General features: G+C 40.9%; 1 protein-coding gene across 2 annotated transcripts in view; it reads left to right on the plus strand.

Annotated features, from left to right (window-relative positions):
- Positions 1-861: 861 nt before the first annotated feature.
- Positions 862-14,983, plus strand: part of bmpr2b (bone morphogenetic protein receptor, type II b (serine/threonine kinase)) — a 188,649-nt gene continuing 174,527 nt past the window's right edge. For both annotated transcript variants that reach the window (XM_060930148.1, XM_060930149.1), the window contains exon 1: positions 862-1,818. In XM_060930148.1, the coding sequence (XP_060786131.1) occupies positions 1,758-1,818 (61 nt within the window). In that variant the 5' untranslated portion in view covers positions 862-1,757. The remainder of the gene's footprint in view (positions 1,819-14,983) is intronic.

Genomic DNA, 14,983 nt, shown 5'->3' on the forward strand with positions numbered 1-14,983 from the left:
GTGTCCAAACTGATCCATAAAGGGCCGTGTGGCTGCAGGTTTTCATTCCAGCCATGCAGCAGCACACCTGATTTGGCTTATTCGATCAACTGACACACCCACCCTTTAATCAAGGGTGGGTGTGACTGCAAGTATTTGACTGTGTGAAGACAGTTCAGTTGACTGAATGAGCCAAGTCAGGTGTGCTGCTGCATGGCTGGAATGAAAACCTGCAGCCACACGACCCTTTATGGATCAATTTGGACACCCCTGATCTAGTCCGACTCTCTCGCGAATCTCATCTCATCATCTCTAGCCGCTTTATCCTTCTACAGGGTCGCAGGCAAGCTGGAGCCTATCCCAGCTGACTACGGGCGAAAGGCGGGGTACACCCTGGACAAGTCATCACAGGGCTGACACATAGACACAGACAACCATTCACACCTACGGTCAATTTAGAGTCACCAGTTAGCCTAACCTGCATGTCTTTGGACTGTGGGGGAAACTGGAGCACCCAGAGGAAACCCACGCGGACACGGGGAGAACATGCAAACTCCACACAGAAAGGCCCTCGCCGGCCACGGGGCTCGAACCCGGACCTTCTTGCTGTGAGGCGACAGCGCTAACCACTACACCACCTCTCTCGCGAATGATATTCGCAATCTGTCGCAAGCCCAGTGAGATACCGGCCTAAGTAATGAAGTTGGGTACTTTGTCCACCTCTGTTTCTTTCTTACTTGAAACTTGAACTGAATCACTGAAGCTCTATAAAGCTCTGGACTCGATTCTACTATAAACCGCGATCCGAATCTTTTTTTTATTATTAAAGAATCGACTCGTGTCTTGAGTGAATCGAAACAGTGCGAGTCTTTCAGCACTGCCCGCGTGCGCGAACAGGAGGAGAACTTGGCGACAGGTCGCTCGCGCGCGCACGGCTAAGACTGTCTTACAACAGCAGCAGCTCGTCATCCGTGCTAACGGCGACACGATTTCTAACCGAGGACACGATTTCGGGTTTTATAAAATGGCCGTGCGCGTTTAAACGATTAAAAAATATATATATTCACCTCAGTTTGACTGTTTTTGCAGGATTCGAGTTAAACGCCGAGCTATTCTGACGGATTTTTCCTCCTGAGAAGTCGCTGCTCTGACTGGAGAAGAGGGAAGATTTTCCTCACGACGACGACGACGGTGTGTGTGTGTTTTGACAGATAAGTTTAAATTTCATTCCGGCGGCTGTGTTTTAATTAATATTTCGAGTGTGAGTGAGAAAGTAAGTCGGCTGCGGAGTGTCTGAGGTGTTTTAGCTCCTGAGGCTACAGCTAACTAACCGACATGGACTGTCACGACAGAACTGACCCACTGCTCCGAGCTAGCGAGGAAAATTAGCTAGCCAACTTTTATTCTGCGAGATTTTTGCCTGAAGGGAAATTTCTGACTCGGATATTTCCGCTAAGTTCCGAGGACGCGATGCCCGTGAGCCCCAGAGCGAGCTGGCTAATATTCACACAGCACCGGAGTGTTAGCACGCTAGCTAACCGGACCGATTAACTTACCGAACTTACCGCTGCGTGTTTGAGGCAGTCCGCGTCAACAAGAGCACCGAGCTAAAGCTGTGTGGAAACCATGCACTGTCCGTCCGCACTGGTGTACCAGGACTCCGGTGTTGGACTGTTTCATCTTCGCGAATGAACTCGGATACTGTGCTGGGAAAGACAGGAGGTAAATAATCCCCGGAACCGAGCGGAGTGGGCCTGTGTGAGTGCTGAGCGGAAACCATGACCGTGTCGGTCCTGACTCTGGGGCTTTACGCCGTGCTTCTCCTCAGTCCTGCCGCAGGTGAGGCTTTTCATGACAGCATCCGTCCTGTTCACAGACCGTCTGGGGCCTAAAACTGGCCCAAATGTACAGTATCAATAAACCCAGACATGATGTTTGTTTGTTTGTTTCTGACATAAATGTCCATTTTCCTGTTTTTAGGCCTGTTTCCTCAGGTCAACAAATGTTGCACAATGTTTTTCTGGTGTAGTGGTTAGCGCTGTCGCCTCACAGCAAGAAGGTCCCGGGTTCGAGCCCAGCCCGGCGAGGGCCTTTCTGTGTGGAGTTTGCATGTTCTCCTCATGTCTGCGTGGGTTTGCTCCGGTTTCCCCTACAGTCCAAAGACATGCAGGTTAGGTTAACTGGTGGCTCTTGGTGTAGTGGTTAGCGCTGTCAACTCACAGCAAGAAGGTCCCGGGTTCGAGCCCAGCCTGGCGAGGGCCTTTCTGTGTGGAGTTTGCATGTTCTCCTCATGTCTGCGTGGGTTTGCTCCGGTTTCCCCTACAGTCCAAAGACATGCAGGTTAGGTTAACTGGTGGCTCTTGGTGTAGTGGTTAGCGCTGTCGACTCACAGCAAGAAGGTCCCGGGTTCGAGCCCAGGCCATCCTTAACAAAAAAATCCGTTTCCTGTCCACCGGGTGAGCAAATAAATTTTCAGTAGGGAGGGAGGGATTTTTATATATGAGTGATTCCATGCTTATGGGGACATGAACTTATTTTTAAAAATTCACCTAAAACCATTTCTTTTTTTACCATCAGGTCACAAAACATGTAATCTTTAATGAATGATATGTTAAAATATAACTTTAATTTTCTGAGATGTAATAAAAACATATTTATATGCCAAAGTCAAGCCTATGAGTTCCAAAATGATGTCGGTTACATTACTTCTGTTACGATTGTCCATCTCGCGTCTGTTACAAATTAATTACAATCTAGCTATATACCATGTTAATCTTATTGAAAGAATGTGTATGTTTATTCTACTACACATGTTTATTAATTATATTTGCTAAAACATCACCTTCCTATGTTTCAAAAAGTAATTCTACATTGTTAAAATTGAGAATATATATGTCCACAACACTTCTGTTACGTTCTGACTTTGGCATATAAATATGTTTTTATTACATCTCAGAAAATTAAAGTTATCTTTTAACATATCATTCATTAAAGATTACATGTTTTGTGACCTGATGGTAAAAAAAGAAATGGTTTTAGGTGAATTTTTAAAAATAAGTTCATGTCCCCATTTCAGTACCCATAAGCGTGGAATCACTCATATATATGGATATGGATAAGAAATCGCAATGCTGTGTTTGCTTTTTCTTTCAGTACTTTTTTATTACAAAACCAGACACATTTAATAAAATACGACAGTTTGAATAGATCTACTAGGTTCTCCTACAGATCTGTCAGGGTAATTAACAAAGTAGGTAATGAATTTCGCATAACAAAACTCAAAAGCTGTTTGTAACGTCTCGGATGGATCAAGATCAAACGAATTTTCCAGTAACGGTTTGTGATGGTCCGACACACGGACTTTTTGTAGTTCTAAATCGAGCGTTAGGCCTAGTTCGGATTAAATTACACTATTAAAATGATCACTGAATGATTTGTTTTTCTGAATCTTTACTATTTTGTTGTTCGCTAGCATACCATTTTGCGATTTCACACTTAAGCAAATGTTTGAAAACTCCGGATCTCCTTCCTTCATGGTGGCTGCCATTTTTTTGTGCCGCACGGCGCATGCGCAGAGCTGATTCGAGTCTATATTCTGCGCGGAATGCGTAAATGTCAAGTTCGATTTTAGATCTACGAACCCCCCAAAAAATGTCGAAAAACTGGCGTTAAAAAAAAAAATTCAACCGCACAAACGGCACTCACCCGGCCGGTGGACCGGAAACAGAACATTTTTTAATAATGGCCCCAGTGCCCGGCGAGGGCCTTTCTGTGTGGAGTTTGCATGTTCTCCTCATGTCTGCGTGGGTTTGCTCCAGTTTCCCCTACAGTCCAAAGACATGCAGGTTAGGTTAATTGGTGGCTCTTGGTGTAGTGGTTAGCGCTGTCGACTCACAGCAAGAAGGTCCGGGTTCGAGCCCCGTGGCTGGCGAGGGCCTTTCTGTGCGGGGTTTGTATGTTCTCCCCGTGTCCGCGTGGGTTTCCTCCGGGTGCTTCGGTGACTCTAAATTGACCGTAGGTGTGAATGTGAGTGTGAATGGTTGTCTGTGTCAGCCCTGTGATGACCTGGCGACTTGTCCGGGGTGTACCCCGCCTTTCTCCTGTAGTCAGCTGGGATAGACTCCAGCTCGCCTGCGACCCTGTAGGACAGGATAAGCGGCTACAGATGATGGATGGGTTACTTATAAAGCCGACATTATTATTATTATTGATTGTTTAGTAGTCATAGTCATATTCAAGTCAAGGCATAATTAAATAATATTGGCTGGGTTTTTTCCATAGTATATCAGACACTGGATACTAGGTTGCCTGGGGTTTGCAAAATTCCGGGTTGCCCCCAGACTTCCATGTCAAATTTGGTGAAAATCCATCGAGAAATGGTGATGTTAACCCAAGACAAACATAAATCCAAACATCCACCACCTGGGGACCCAGTGGGGCCCAATTATGGAATTTCTGAGTTCTGCCAAATTGTGGCTATCTCCTGTACCTATGTGCCAAGTTTAGTGAAGATCTGTCGAGAGTTTGTGTTGATAAATGTAACGTGAAAGGCATTGAGAAAGGGGCTGGGTGGATATTGTGCCCCCCAATGACCTCCCTGGGGCCTGTACATGAATTTTGCTTATATCTGCAAAATTCTGGGTCATCCCCAGACCTACTTGCCAAATTTTGTGAAAATCCATCGAGAAATGGTGACGTTAGCTCAAGACAAACACACTTTGACGCTTATTATATAGATATTAAGCTCAGCTAGTATGATATTGAACTTGTCTTTGAGTTGTTCGGTATCATGCTAGCTGAATGGAATACATCTGATATACCACGAAAAAAAGCCTATTATTATAATACATACACATTCCTTTGGGATGTTCAACGCATCTTTCCCTTTCAAAATTCTCTCAATCTTCTGTATTTAACGAAGCAAACCTGTCAGCCATGTTTGCTTACAAATTGTCACAGTCGCTCGCTAGCACGGAAGTTTTACATCTCTGACGTGTGATGTCATGTTGTCTTGACAACCATGCAATATCGTAAACCATATTCGACGCTCATTCTCCATTATGTAGAGTGGCGTAATACACATAGGATAAGCAATATGCTAACTATATTGCATGCGATCGAACCAAATGAATGAAGCTCATTAGAAGGGAATAGAACATGTTTTTATTCCATCGAAAAAGTGTTCTGTGTGTATAATAATTTATATATGTCCCTCATCAAAAAATTCCTGTGCAGGGATTGGCCAAGGATGGCTCAGATGACACAAAATAGTTCCACTATTGGTTAAGCAATGTATCTTGTGATGTCAGAATTAAAGAAAGAAAATGGATATGGCGCGAGTCAGTCATGGTATATCCTGGATTTCAAGCTGTACGGCTGACTCAAGTCACAGCTGTGAGTTAGACCTTTTAATATATATTTTTTTCAGGTTTACTTTTAATTCTGTTGTAGTTTGATGAGGGATATAAATCAAATATACCATGCACTGAGAGGCACCGGTAATTACAGATTCTCTTCGGTGACTGGCATTGTGCTGTTTTCTTCAGGGCTGTGCCCCTTACAAAATAGTACTATACCAGTCACTTTAGAGAATCCATAATTTGAACCGGAGCCTCTCAGTGCATAGTGTATTAGAGTATTATAGCACCGTTAAGTTACAATATATAATTCAATAATAACTGTACAAGGCTGTAATAAGGCAAGAAATTTGAGTAATAACAAAACATTAAATAAAAAATCATGATAAGGATTAAAACGAACAAAACCTCAAAAAGACCTGACACTATTTAGTAAGGAAAGAGTTTAGTAGTAGTAAAGTAGTTTAGTAGTAGTAGTAGTAGTTGTTGTTGTCTTGTCTTTCAACCCTTACTTATGCCACAGAAAGATTTTCCATCACTTGGCTGTTCTACTTTGACCAAGTTTCAGCTTTACACTTAAATTGTTTGCAAGATGGTGGTCTCTTTAATCCAAAGCTATTTCCTGTCCCTCAATTTAAGACTAACACTCTAAGCTGTATCCGAAACAGCAGAGGATGGATTTAAAGGAGAACTGAAGGCAAATTTTTTTTTTTTAATTATCAAAATTCTATTTATCTCATTTTATTAAGTATCGGAATGCATTTTCAATAGCTATTTTGTCACTGCTATAGCAAGGTATGAGTGTTTGAAATATGCTATGTAATACATCAGTCCATATGTCAAAGCAGCGGCCGTAAACAAGATTCGCTGAGACCTGTGCGAGACATCGTAGGACGGAAGTAAAACGTACAGCGGAAATCAAAGTGACCGACATCTGCCACCGTTCCCTGTGTCCGAAATCGCTCACTCATTCATTCACTACTCCCTATATAGGGAATTACTATATAGAGGACTGTACCGTGAGTTGGCCTAGTGGTTAGCGTGTCTGCCTCTCAATCGGGAGATTGCGAGTTCTATTCACGGTCGGGTCATACCAAAGACCATCATAAAAATGGTACCTACTGCTGTCTGGCAAGGCACGCTGCAATACAGATGCCAGTGGGGAGTCAAACTCTCACAGTTACCAGAGGACTAGCCCCACTGTAACCCTAGCTATGTAATAGGCGAGAGGCCGAGGGTTACGGAAACTGAGATCGGCGCCGCCCTATGCGCCACATGGCGTGGGAAGGACTTTGATTTGATATAGAGGAATATATAGTGAGCTCATTGGTAAAATGGGGGCGGAACGCTTTTGGATACTAGTCCGTCGCGCTGGTATTTACGTCATTACTGTCGCACAATTAAAACGTGCCAGATCAGTCGGCTGGGAGGTTTTCAAAATAATAAATAGACGTGTGTATTTTTGTGATAAGCCCATATTATACTGAGTGTGTTTCCCACATTAATCAATACAAAGTACCTGCATCTTTCAGTTCTTTTTAAATCAAGGCTGAATTTTCTTTGCTGCTGCCTTTAATTAAATCAAATTTGAGACTTTTAATTTGATTTCTTTCAGCGCGACTGCAAAAAAAGACGCGCGCGACCGCAAAAAAAGACGCGCGCGCCCTCTTTCGAATGCTGACGTAATCAAGCCGGAAGTTTTGTTTGTTTTGATAGCAGTCAGGAAAGTTTGAAAAAAGTAGGCAGTAATTGTCATTTAAACTCGTTTTTGTGCAATGTTTTGTTTGGAAAACAGTTTTCAAAATGGCGGCGCTGACACTCAACGTTTCGAAGTCTCGCACAAGTCTTGTGAAGATCGCGCGGATAAGCGACGCCTGCCATGGACCAAACGAACTAAATTCAACACGGCTAAAAACCGAATAGGCCGATAAGTATAATATTTAATTGTAATTAGTTCCCAATACGAGTCACGATATAAGGTTACTAAAACCGAAAACGTAATTGAATAACGTTAATTAAGAAATAAAGCAAGTTTAAAAATGACTTCACTTCCCCTTTAAGCCAGCAAACTGGCCCTGAGAGTATTGATGTGGTGATCGTAGATTAAGGTCCGCAGTACATGTAGCATGTGTAGCACTGCACGGTTCGTCATTAAATAACTGAAAATGAAATCGCAGTTCTTACTCGCAGGTCAACCAAATGATGACGTTTACTCCAATAGCCTGTATCTTGAGTGAAAATAGCTGCTATTTTTAGTCAAAAACATGTTTTATGAAGAGGCCATGAATGCAGTGTGTTCTCCCGAAGTTCAGCAGTTACCCTCACCACTGAACACGAGGAATATTAATGTTATGTAATGGTTATATAATTATTCATAGCAATGTTTCTGCCCACTTGTGAGTACAGTCGGTTTTGAGTTGCATGCTCTTTGTGCAATGCACCATTGACGAATTAAGGGACCGTGAGTGCAGGAATGACTCTCATCTTCATTTCTGTCAGCGTTCGTTGTTTAGTAATTGGGAATTATTTACAGTTCAACGCATAATATTAATAATAAATATATATTTAACAGGCATGTTTTTGTTTTAAAATTCACACACGATATAGTTTTCCAATGTTGTTTCTCCTCTTTTCCTTCATGGCGTTCTTGAGGTGACGTGGGGCAGCGTGTGTGATTGTTGGTGATAGTGCAGCTCTGATCAATGTAATTATTGCTAAAGTGCTAAGGATGCAGGATCGATTTTCTGAAATCGAATTGCGTTGAGAAACAAATTGAGATCAGTGTGCAGCGTGAATGCAGTGTGGTGCAGGTTCACTTTTTTGTTCGTTAAAAATGCAGTTGGACATCAAAACAACCCATTACATCTACGTTCACGCCGTATCCACTATTTCACTGTGGAGTAGAATCAGACTCGCTTGAGCCTTCATTACCAGGCACTCGAATGCAGGTGGTGTTTATCTTTGACTTTGATCAGATAAGTCTCTCTCTCTGTCTCTTGCTCTCTGCACTGCTCCGGGGGACCGAAGACGACGGAGACGAATATCCTGAGCGTCTGTTTCACTGAATTATTTTAGATTAGTCGGAAAAAGTAGATTCACAACAAGACAGAGAGAAGTCATTGCTTGTTTTATTGTCAGAGGTCAGGCTGTTATGCTTTGTCATGTCTGTTTTCTGCTAAAGGCGCTTCATGAGAAATCGGTGTTTTGTAAAGCGGATTTGGTTTCTACTTTTTCTGCAGCTCAATTCAGACTATCAGTTTTGCAAGCACTCCGTGATCATCTCCTTTAACATTGCAGTCTTGGGGAACTGGGCTCTCGTCTCATCTCTCATGGTTATCTCTGAAACCTAGATTCAGGGACACAAAAGGGTAGTTCTTCGGTAACGGAATTACATTCACAGCAAAATGTGGTCGCTTTTTCAGTTGCAGCACTCAACATAATGGTCATAAAGTTTTCACACTGTATGGGGTATCTTTTGACCTGAAAAAGCATAGAAAAATTGGCTGTGTTTAACTCTGAACGCAAAATCTTATGAGGAAAGAAAAGCAGTTACGAAATCGCGTCAGAAAAAAACCCCGAACTTTAATTTCTTAAAATTCAAACCGAGATTTCTCTGAAGTGACACTGCTATAATTGGGGTGTTGGTGATTTTTTTTAAATTTGGTTTTCAGTACATTTTGCCCTGGATTCCATCCTTTAGCAATATCACTGAGCTGACAAGTTAAGGTAATCTTAATAGTTTTGTAATTTTGGCCTCTCTGCTGAAGAATTGCCCAAATGCAGAAAACGAAAATAATAATAATAATAATAAGAAGAATAAATATGGTCTTTACGTATTAAATAAAAAATCAGATCATATTAATTGCATTTAAGTGTTGTTTTGCCCCGTTCTAGAGATTTTTAAAAGGGTCAGATTCATGAGCGATTCATTTCGGTGCACGTGCCATAGTCGTCCTTGCGTATTATTTTTAAAAAATTTATTCTTTTTTGGGAAATTGGTGCTTGTTCGTTGACAGAAGGTGCTCTGGCTGATCTCAATCCAGAGAATAAACTGAACGATTTCTGTTTTGTTGATTTTTTTAGCCTTTTAAGTAGGGAGAAGAACCAGGTCTGAATGCTGGCTGTTCTTGGTCTCCTGGAGTCGGTTCTAATATTGGCGATCACATGCAGCCACACTGCCTTACTTCCCAGCTTAGCCAGTTGTGTCCCTCACTGCTGGTTGATGGCAGATGAGGAAGCCCAGCACGGATATGCCACTGCTGTGATTATTCTCCATCACTCTGAGACCGGTGTGCGAGAGCGAGGGAGAGAGCCATTACCACGTCTCTGACTTGTCGATTCAGCATGGAGCCGCGGCTCCTGTTCGCAGTCTGCTGAGCCCAGCAGCGCTCATTACCCTCTGCGGTGAGGGAAGAGGCCAGCACGCATTAGAGCTGTCAGATTTTCCCAGAAATGCTATTCGATTGGTGAAGTTAGGACTGTACCAATAGAAAGACGGCAGGCCAAAACAATTAATCTTTTTTTTTTTTTTTTGTGTGTTTGCTTTGGGAATAAATTACACAGTCTTATATTGTATTCTATTGAGCTGCATTAGGACTGCGTTCATGTGTGGCAATTAAAACACCCCATGCACACTCACACGCACGCCACGTATCCATGTGGATTTGGCTGATATGACGACAAAGCCAGGTGAAGCACTTTCACTATAAGGCGAGATTAGAAGATAATCCGGATATTGTACTCAATTAAAGATATCATGGGTCTTGTCAGTCATAACACATTTTTGAACCATTTATTTATTTATTTTTAGAGTATTGCTGACCTAAATGTGGGAAAATGCAATATTGCAATCCATATTTTGTGTATCATATATATATATATATATATATATATATATATATATATATATATATATATATATATTTTTTTTTTTTTTTTTGTCTGTATTGGCCTCCCCAATTAGCAATATGCATCACGATATTTACTTTTATTTATTACTTTTACATTTGAAGAGTTTGTCTCCAAAACGGTATAAATCCACTGTAATAAACGTGGGGGGGGGGAGAAATGATTTTTTTTTTTTTTAATACCAAGAAACTGGTATCATGAAAGCCATTAATTGTCTGTTTGAAACTTAAATTTAATACTATGAGGTTGTAATGATATCAAAATTTACATTTGCATTTTTAAAATTGTTTTTAATTGAATTTTTTTCAAAATACTATAAATCCATTACATCAATAAAAATGACTTTTTTTTTGTGTGTGTATGTGAAATATAACTAGAAACAAGAAGTAAAGTTGATCTAAACACGACAGCCTCTGAACTTGGACCGTCTCTTATATTGAACCACAGATTTTCCCAAATTACATTCATCCTGCTGTCGTCTACAAGTCCCAGTCTATTTTTACACACAAAGCTCTGAGGAATGTTAATAGACCCAGTCAGATGTTGATTTGGAAACTTTTTTTTTTTTTTAAAGGCCAAACATTTTATTCTGAACAATACATTTAGAAGTTTGGACACCGTGTCCAGCCTGTACAATTAAATACATTGTGGAGCAGACTGAAGCTCCATACTGAAGAGAATATGGTGAAGCATCGACCTCATTTTTGATGGCTTTTGTGACCACAGGGAACCCAGTCGTAAGTTCAAGGCAACGTATGTCATAAACACTTGACCACTGGACAATGAAATTGGTATCTTTATTGATAGATGGGTTTTTATCCAGCGCTTATTTTTAATGTGCTTTTTTTAAAAAATAATGTGGGATTTGTGGTTGGTAGAAGAGAGCAACTGGACTTGCTTGAAAAGTCTTGAAGACATTTCGCCTCTCATCCGAAAGGCATCCTCAGTTCTGTCTGTCTAATGTGGTTGGTATTTCTACCAACCACAGATTACTATGTACCTGGATGACTGAGTATCTTCACAGATATAATGTGGGATTATTTAGTAACACATCGGGAGCTCCACTTTTAGGCAGTGCTTTAATATATATTATACATATATAAGTGGCGTGTCTAGATCCCAGGAAGAATCAGGTGTGCTCAACATGGAAAAGAACATTAGAACACATTCTTTACTGGAATAATAATAGAAAACATTCAAGATATTTAACAGTTATTCCACGAAATCAAGTCGTACATGAGCTGATAGCCAATGAGGCGTGTAGTGCTGGGTAGGCTAGAAGCCATGTACGATCAGATTGAGTAGAATAACTGTTTTATTCTATCCACATTTACTAGATTTTGAGCAATGGAGCATTTTTATTGTTTTGCAAATTTGATAAATAAATCTTTAAAACGTCAGACAAAATCATTTCAGCTTAATGCAAACAAATTGGCGAAGTGTAATAATCTTTGGAAAAAAAATGTGTTCTTACCATCAAATACTTTTATTCCAGATTTTGTTGCTGCCTTTTTGGGTTTTGTTTTCGAGTAGAGTTTTTATTTCGTCCTCGGTTCAGCAACACGTTCTGCCATTTTGATTTTCTCTACTCACGGTATACGAGCTTATATCCTAGTAGTAGAATAATAAATAATATAATAAATTTATTTTAAAAACCAAAAAGAAAGACAATTTATTATAATATGTTAATTATAATAATATAAATAATAAACGTTTGATTCTGTCAAAGTTATTCATGTATTTCATTCAAAATCTCACTAAAAGTCGGGGATTTTCCGCAACGTTCACAGTCATTGGGAGCTGCTTTTACTGTTTCCGTATTTGAACGGTGTGCCGTGATTGGTCGAGTGGAGATAACACGTTCTGTTGAAAATCAGTAGTGGTGTTTGTCATGTTTGGAAAGAAAGGGGATATACAATGCAGAGAAATGTGTTGGATATCGTGTTTTGCATAAAATTGATTTTAGAATTTTGAATAGCGATCAAATGCCAAACTTCTTTTGGCAGGAACTTGATTTTTTTCTGAAAATGGCACTTATTGCGTTTTGGAACCGAACTCTTCAATTACATTTTAGTTATTGATATTAATTTTATATCATCTTATTGCCATGTGGTTGTTCAGGTGAAGCTAAAACCATTTGATTACATCCCACAGTAATGTATTTTCGGCTGTAACATGAACACTAATTTTCATGCGCTCGTTCTAATGTTATTGTTTCTATAGTAACAGCTCATACGCAGGGACTCGTGCAGCAGACGCTTCACATAATCGAAGACTAATAATAAACTGACTTGAAAAATGTGTTTAATAAATTAAAACCTATAATTGTGATTATTATTATTAGTATTTTTTTTTCCGGTGACCTTTATTTAACATTTTACTGGATGGAGTCTCAGTTGGACACACTTTGTAACGGTCGCAGTGCTCCGCAAGGTTTATCAGCACAGGAAAGTTTTCAGAACAGGACAGTCTTTAGTTTACGCTTTCCGGTTTCCCAGTAAAATAACGAGCTGTGTTTTGAGAGCGACGGAGACAGGAAAAAAGCGAGGCCAGTGAGGAAATGACTGTTTATTGCGGCTACGACATAAGTGAGAAAATGCACTTGCTTGTCTTTCGGACATTCCACAACCTATCTAACTATAAACTATTAAAATGTGTGACATTTTGTGTATTAATAAATTAAAGATTGTAATTGTTGGTCAGTTGCTGTGGTAAAAGTGGAATAATGCACTCCAGGACATGCTGTTACATGAAAATAATGCGCTTCATGGGGTAGCGGCACATCACACACACACACACACACAACCCCCCCCCCCCCCCCCCCCCCCCCCCCAAGTGTGGATTATTTTTGTATAACTACATGGTGTGTGTTATATCGTGTGTTATTCCATGGGCATGTATAGTAGAGTCGAACCATAATGCTTTATTCTGTCTTTGCCTGTAACATTTCTGTTTTTTTTTTCTCATCATTAAGAAATGATGGTTAAAATTGCTCAACCACATGCAACCCCATGAACTTTGGCTAAGAATGCCCATAATCCTGTTACACACAATATGCTACAGTAACTGCTGTGAAAAACAGTTAACTCTTCAGATGCGTTTTGAGCGTGTGTGTGTGTGTCTGCATGAAGCCTGCATCATTCAGCGAATATATGGTTAAAGAAAAATTACACAAAAGGACCACTTGCCTTGAATTTTTTTTTTCCCTGCCCTGTAATTACCATAGTATGGTACATATTTTCATCCGAGATGAATTGTTATTCCTGTTTGAGTCTTTCTGTGTCTCAGACATGTTTTTGCTGACTGAAAAATTTAGAATATTATTGATGTGAATTCAAATTAGACCAGACTTGCACTTTTACTTAGATTTTTTTTTTCCTTTGGAAAAAAAGAGATGTTATCTGTACAAAGTCTCAAATATGCTGTTTGTGTGTCAGAGAGAGGGAAAAAGAGTGTGTGTGTGTGTGTGTGTGTGTGTGCGCGCCACAGGCAGCCTGAAGAAATTTGTATGTCTGTGGGGTAGGGCAGGAAGCAGAGGCTGAGCATTGGCTGCACGCTCTCACTGCGTCATGTTATGCCATGTTTTTGATTTGTAGTCTGATTGTGCAAAAGAATGCTCAGGTCGCCAGTTCACTGAACCCCGTGTTCCTTCCCGTTTGAAACGCCGCATGCGTTTCGTGCGTATGCCACCGTTACTGCATGGAGTCGGGTTGGCTTTTTGGTGTGTGCGGTTGCGAGTCTTTTGTACAAGTTTGCACGATTTTCTCAAATGGTGAAAGCACACTTAAACTTTATTTCATGGCTGTTTGTGAGATCTGCTCTGAGGGCAGTTAGATACTCTAATCAGTGTGTGTTGGGGGAGAGGGAATGTCTGGTGTGTACAGTGTGGCGCTCTGTAGCAGCAGGGTTTAGACTAAACAATGTGTCTCTCCGTGGCTCCATGGCAGGCGGGGTAGCGAGGGGGAGGACTGTGTCTTTGGGTGAGGGGGGGAGGACATTCCCTTGTGTTGACGCTGAGACACGCACACTATTTCACCAACAGCTGAAAAGATTGAAAAGTCTCCTCTGTTTTTTTTTTTTTCTTTTTTATTCATGAAGTCATAGACACTCTGTCGTCACCTTGCAGACACATTTCACGCCACTGAAACATGACATCACGACGGAAACGTAACGTACAACGGCCCGCTTAAAGCACCGACGTTATCGGCTTTTGTTTTCCATTTCACCGTTTTTATTTATTGATTTATTTTTTTCTCCTCTCTGTCCTCTTTCTGTTTTTATAAGCCGTCGTTGTACTTAAGTGCCATGGTTTTGCCCGATTACCCCGCCCCCTCGTCGTATGGGAATCTAATACAATTATAGGCAACGCTGCTAATTCCTATAAACATTCTGCCCACATGGTTTTATAAACACGTTCATGCGTTCTCCCACTCACTTGCATGCTGCCTGCCCACTATGAAATGGTCTCTCTCTCTCTGTTTTTTGGCTGGTGGCCACAGTAACTGCATTGCTCGTCTTTCCCAGCTGCCCCTGTCTGCCTTTGTGCCGGGCTTCAGAGGCACGGATCACTTTACACTCGCTGTGACATGAAGAAAAAACAGATGCCAGGTTAATCTCTTGAGTTGATGATACATTGTCATTGGAAGCAGGAAATGCATTTGAAGACGTAGAAGTTGGCTTTAGTCTTCTCAAGGCTGCGCTGCTGCTCCTGTATTTCTCCATATTGTACTTATTCGCCT

Source organism: Neoarius graeffei, chromosome 9 (assembly GCF_027579695.1).
Source record: "Neoarius graeffei isolate fNeoGra1 chromosome 9, fNeoGra1.pri, whole genome shotgun sequence".
Classification (NCBI taxonomy): Eukaryota; Metazoa; Chordata; class Actinopteri; order Siluriformes; family Ariidae; genus Neoarius; species Neoarius graeffei.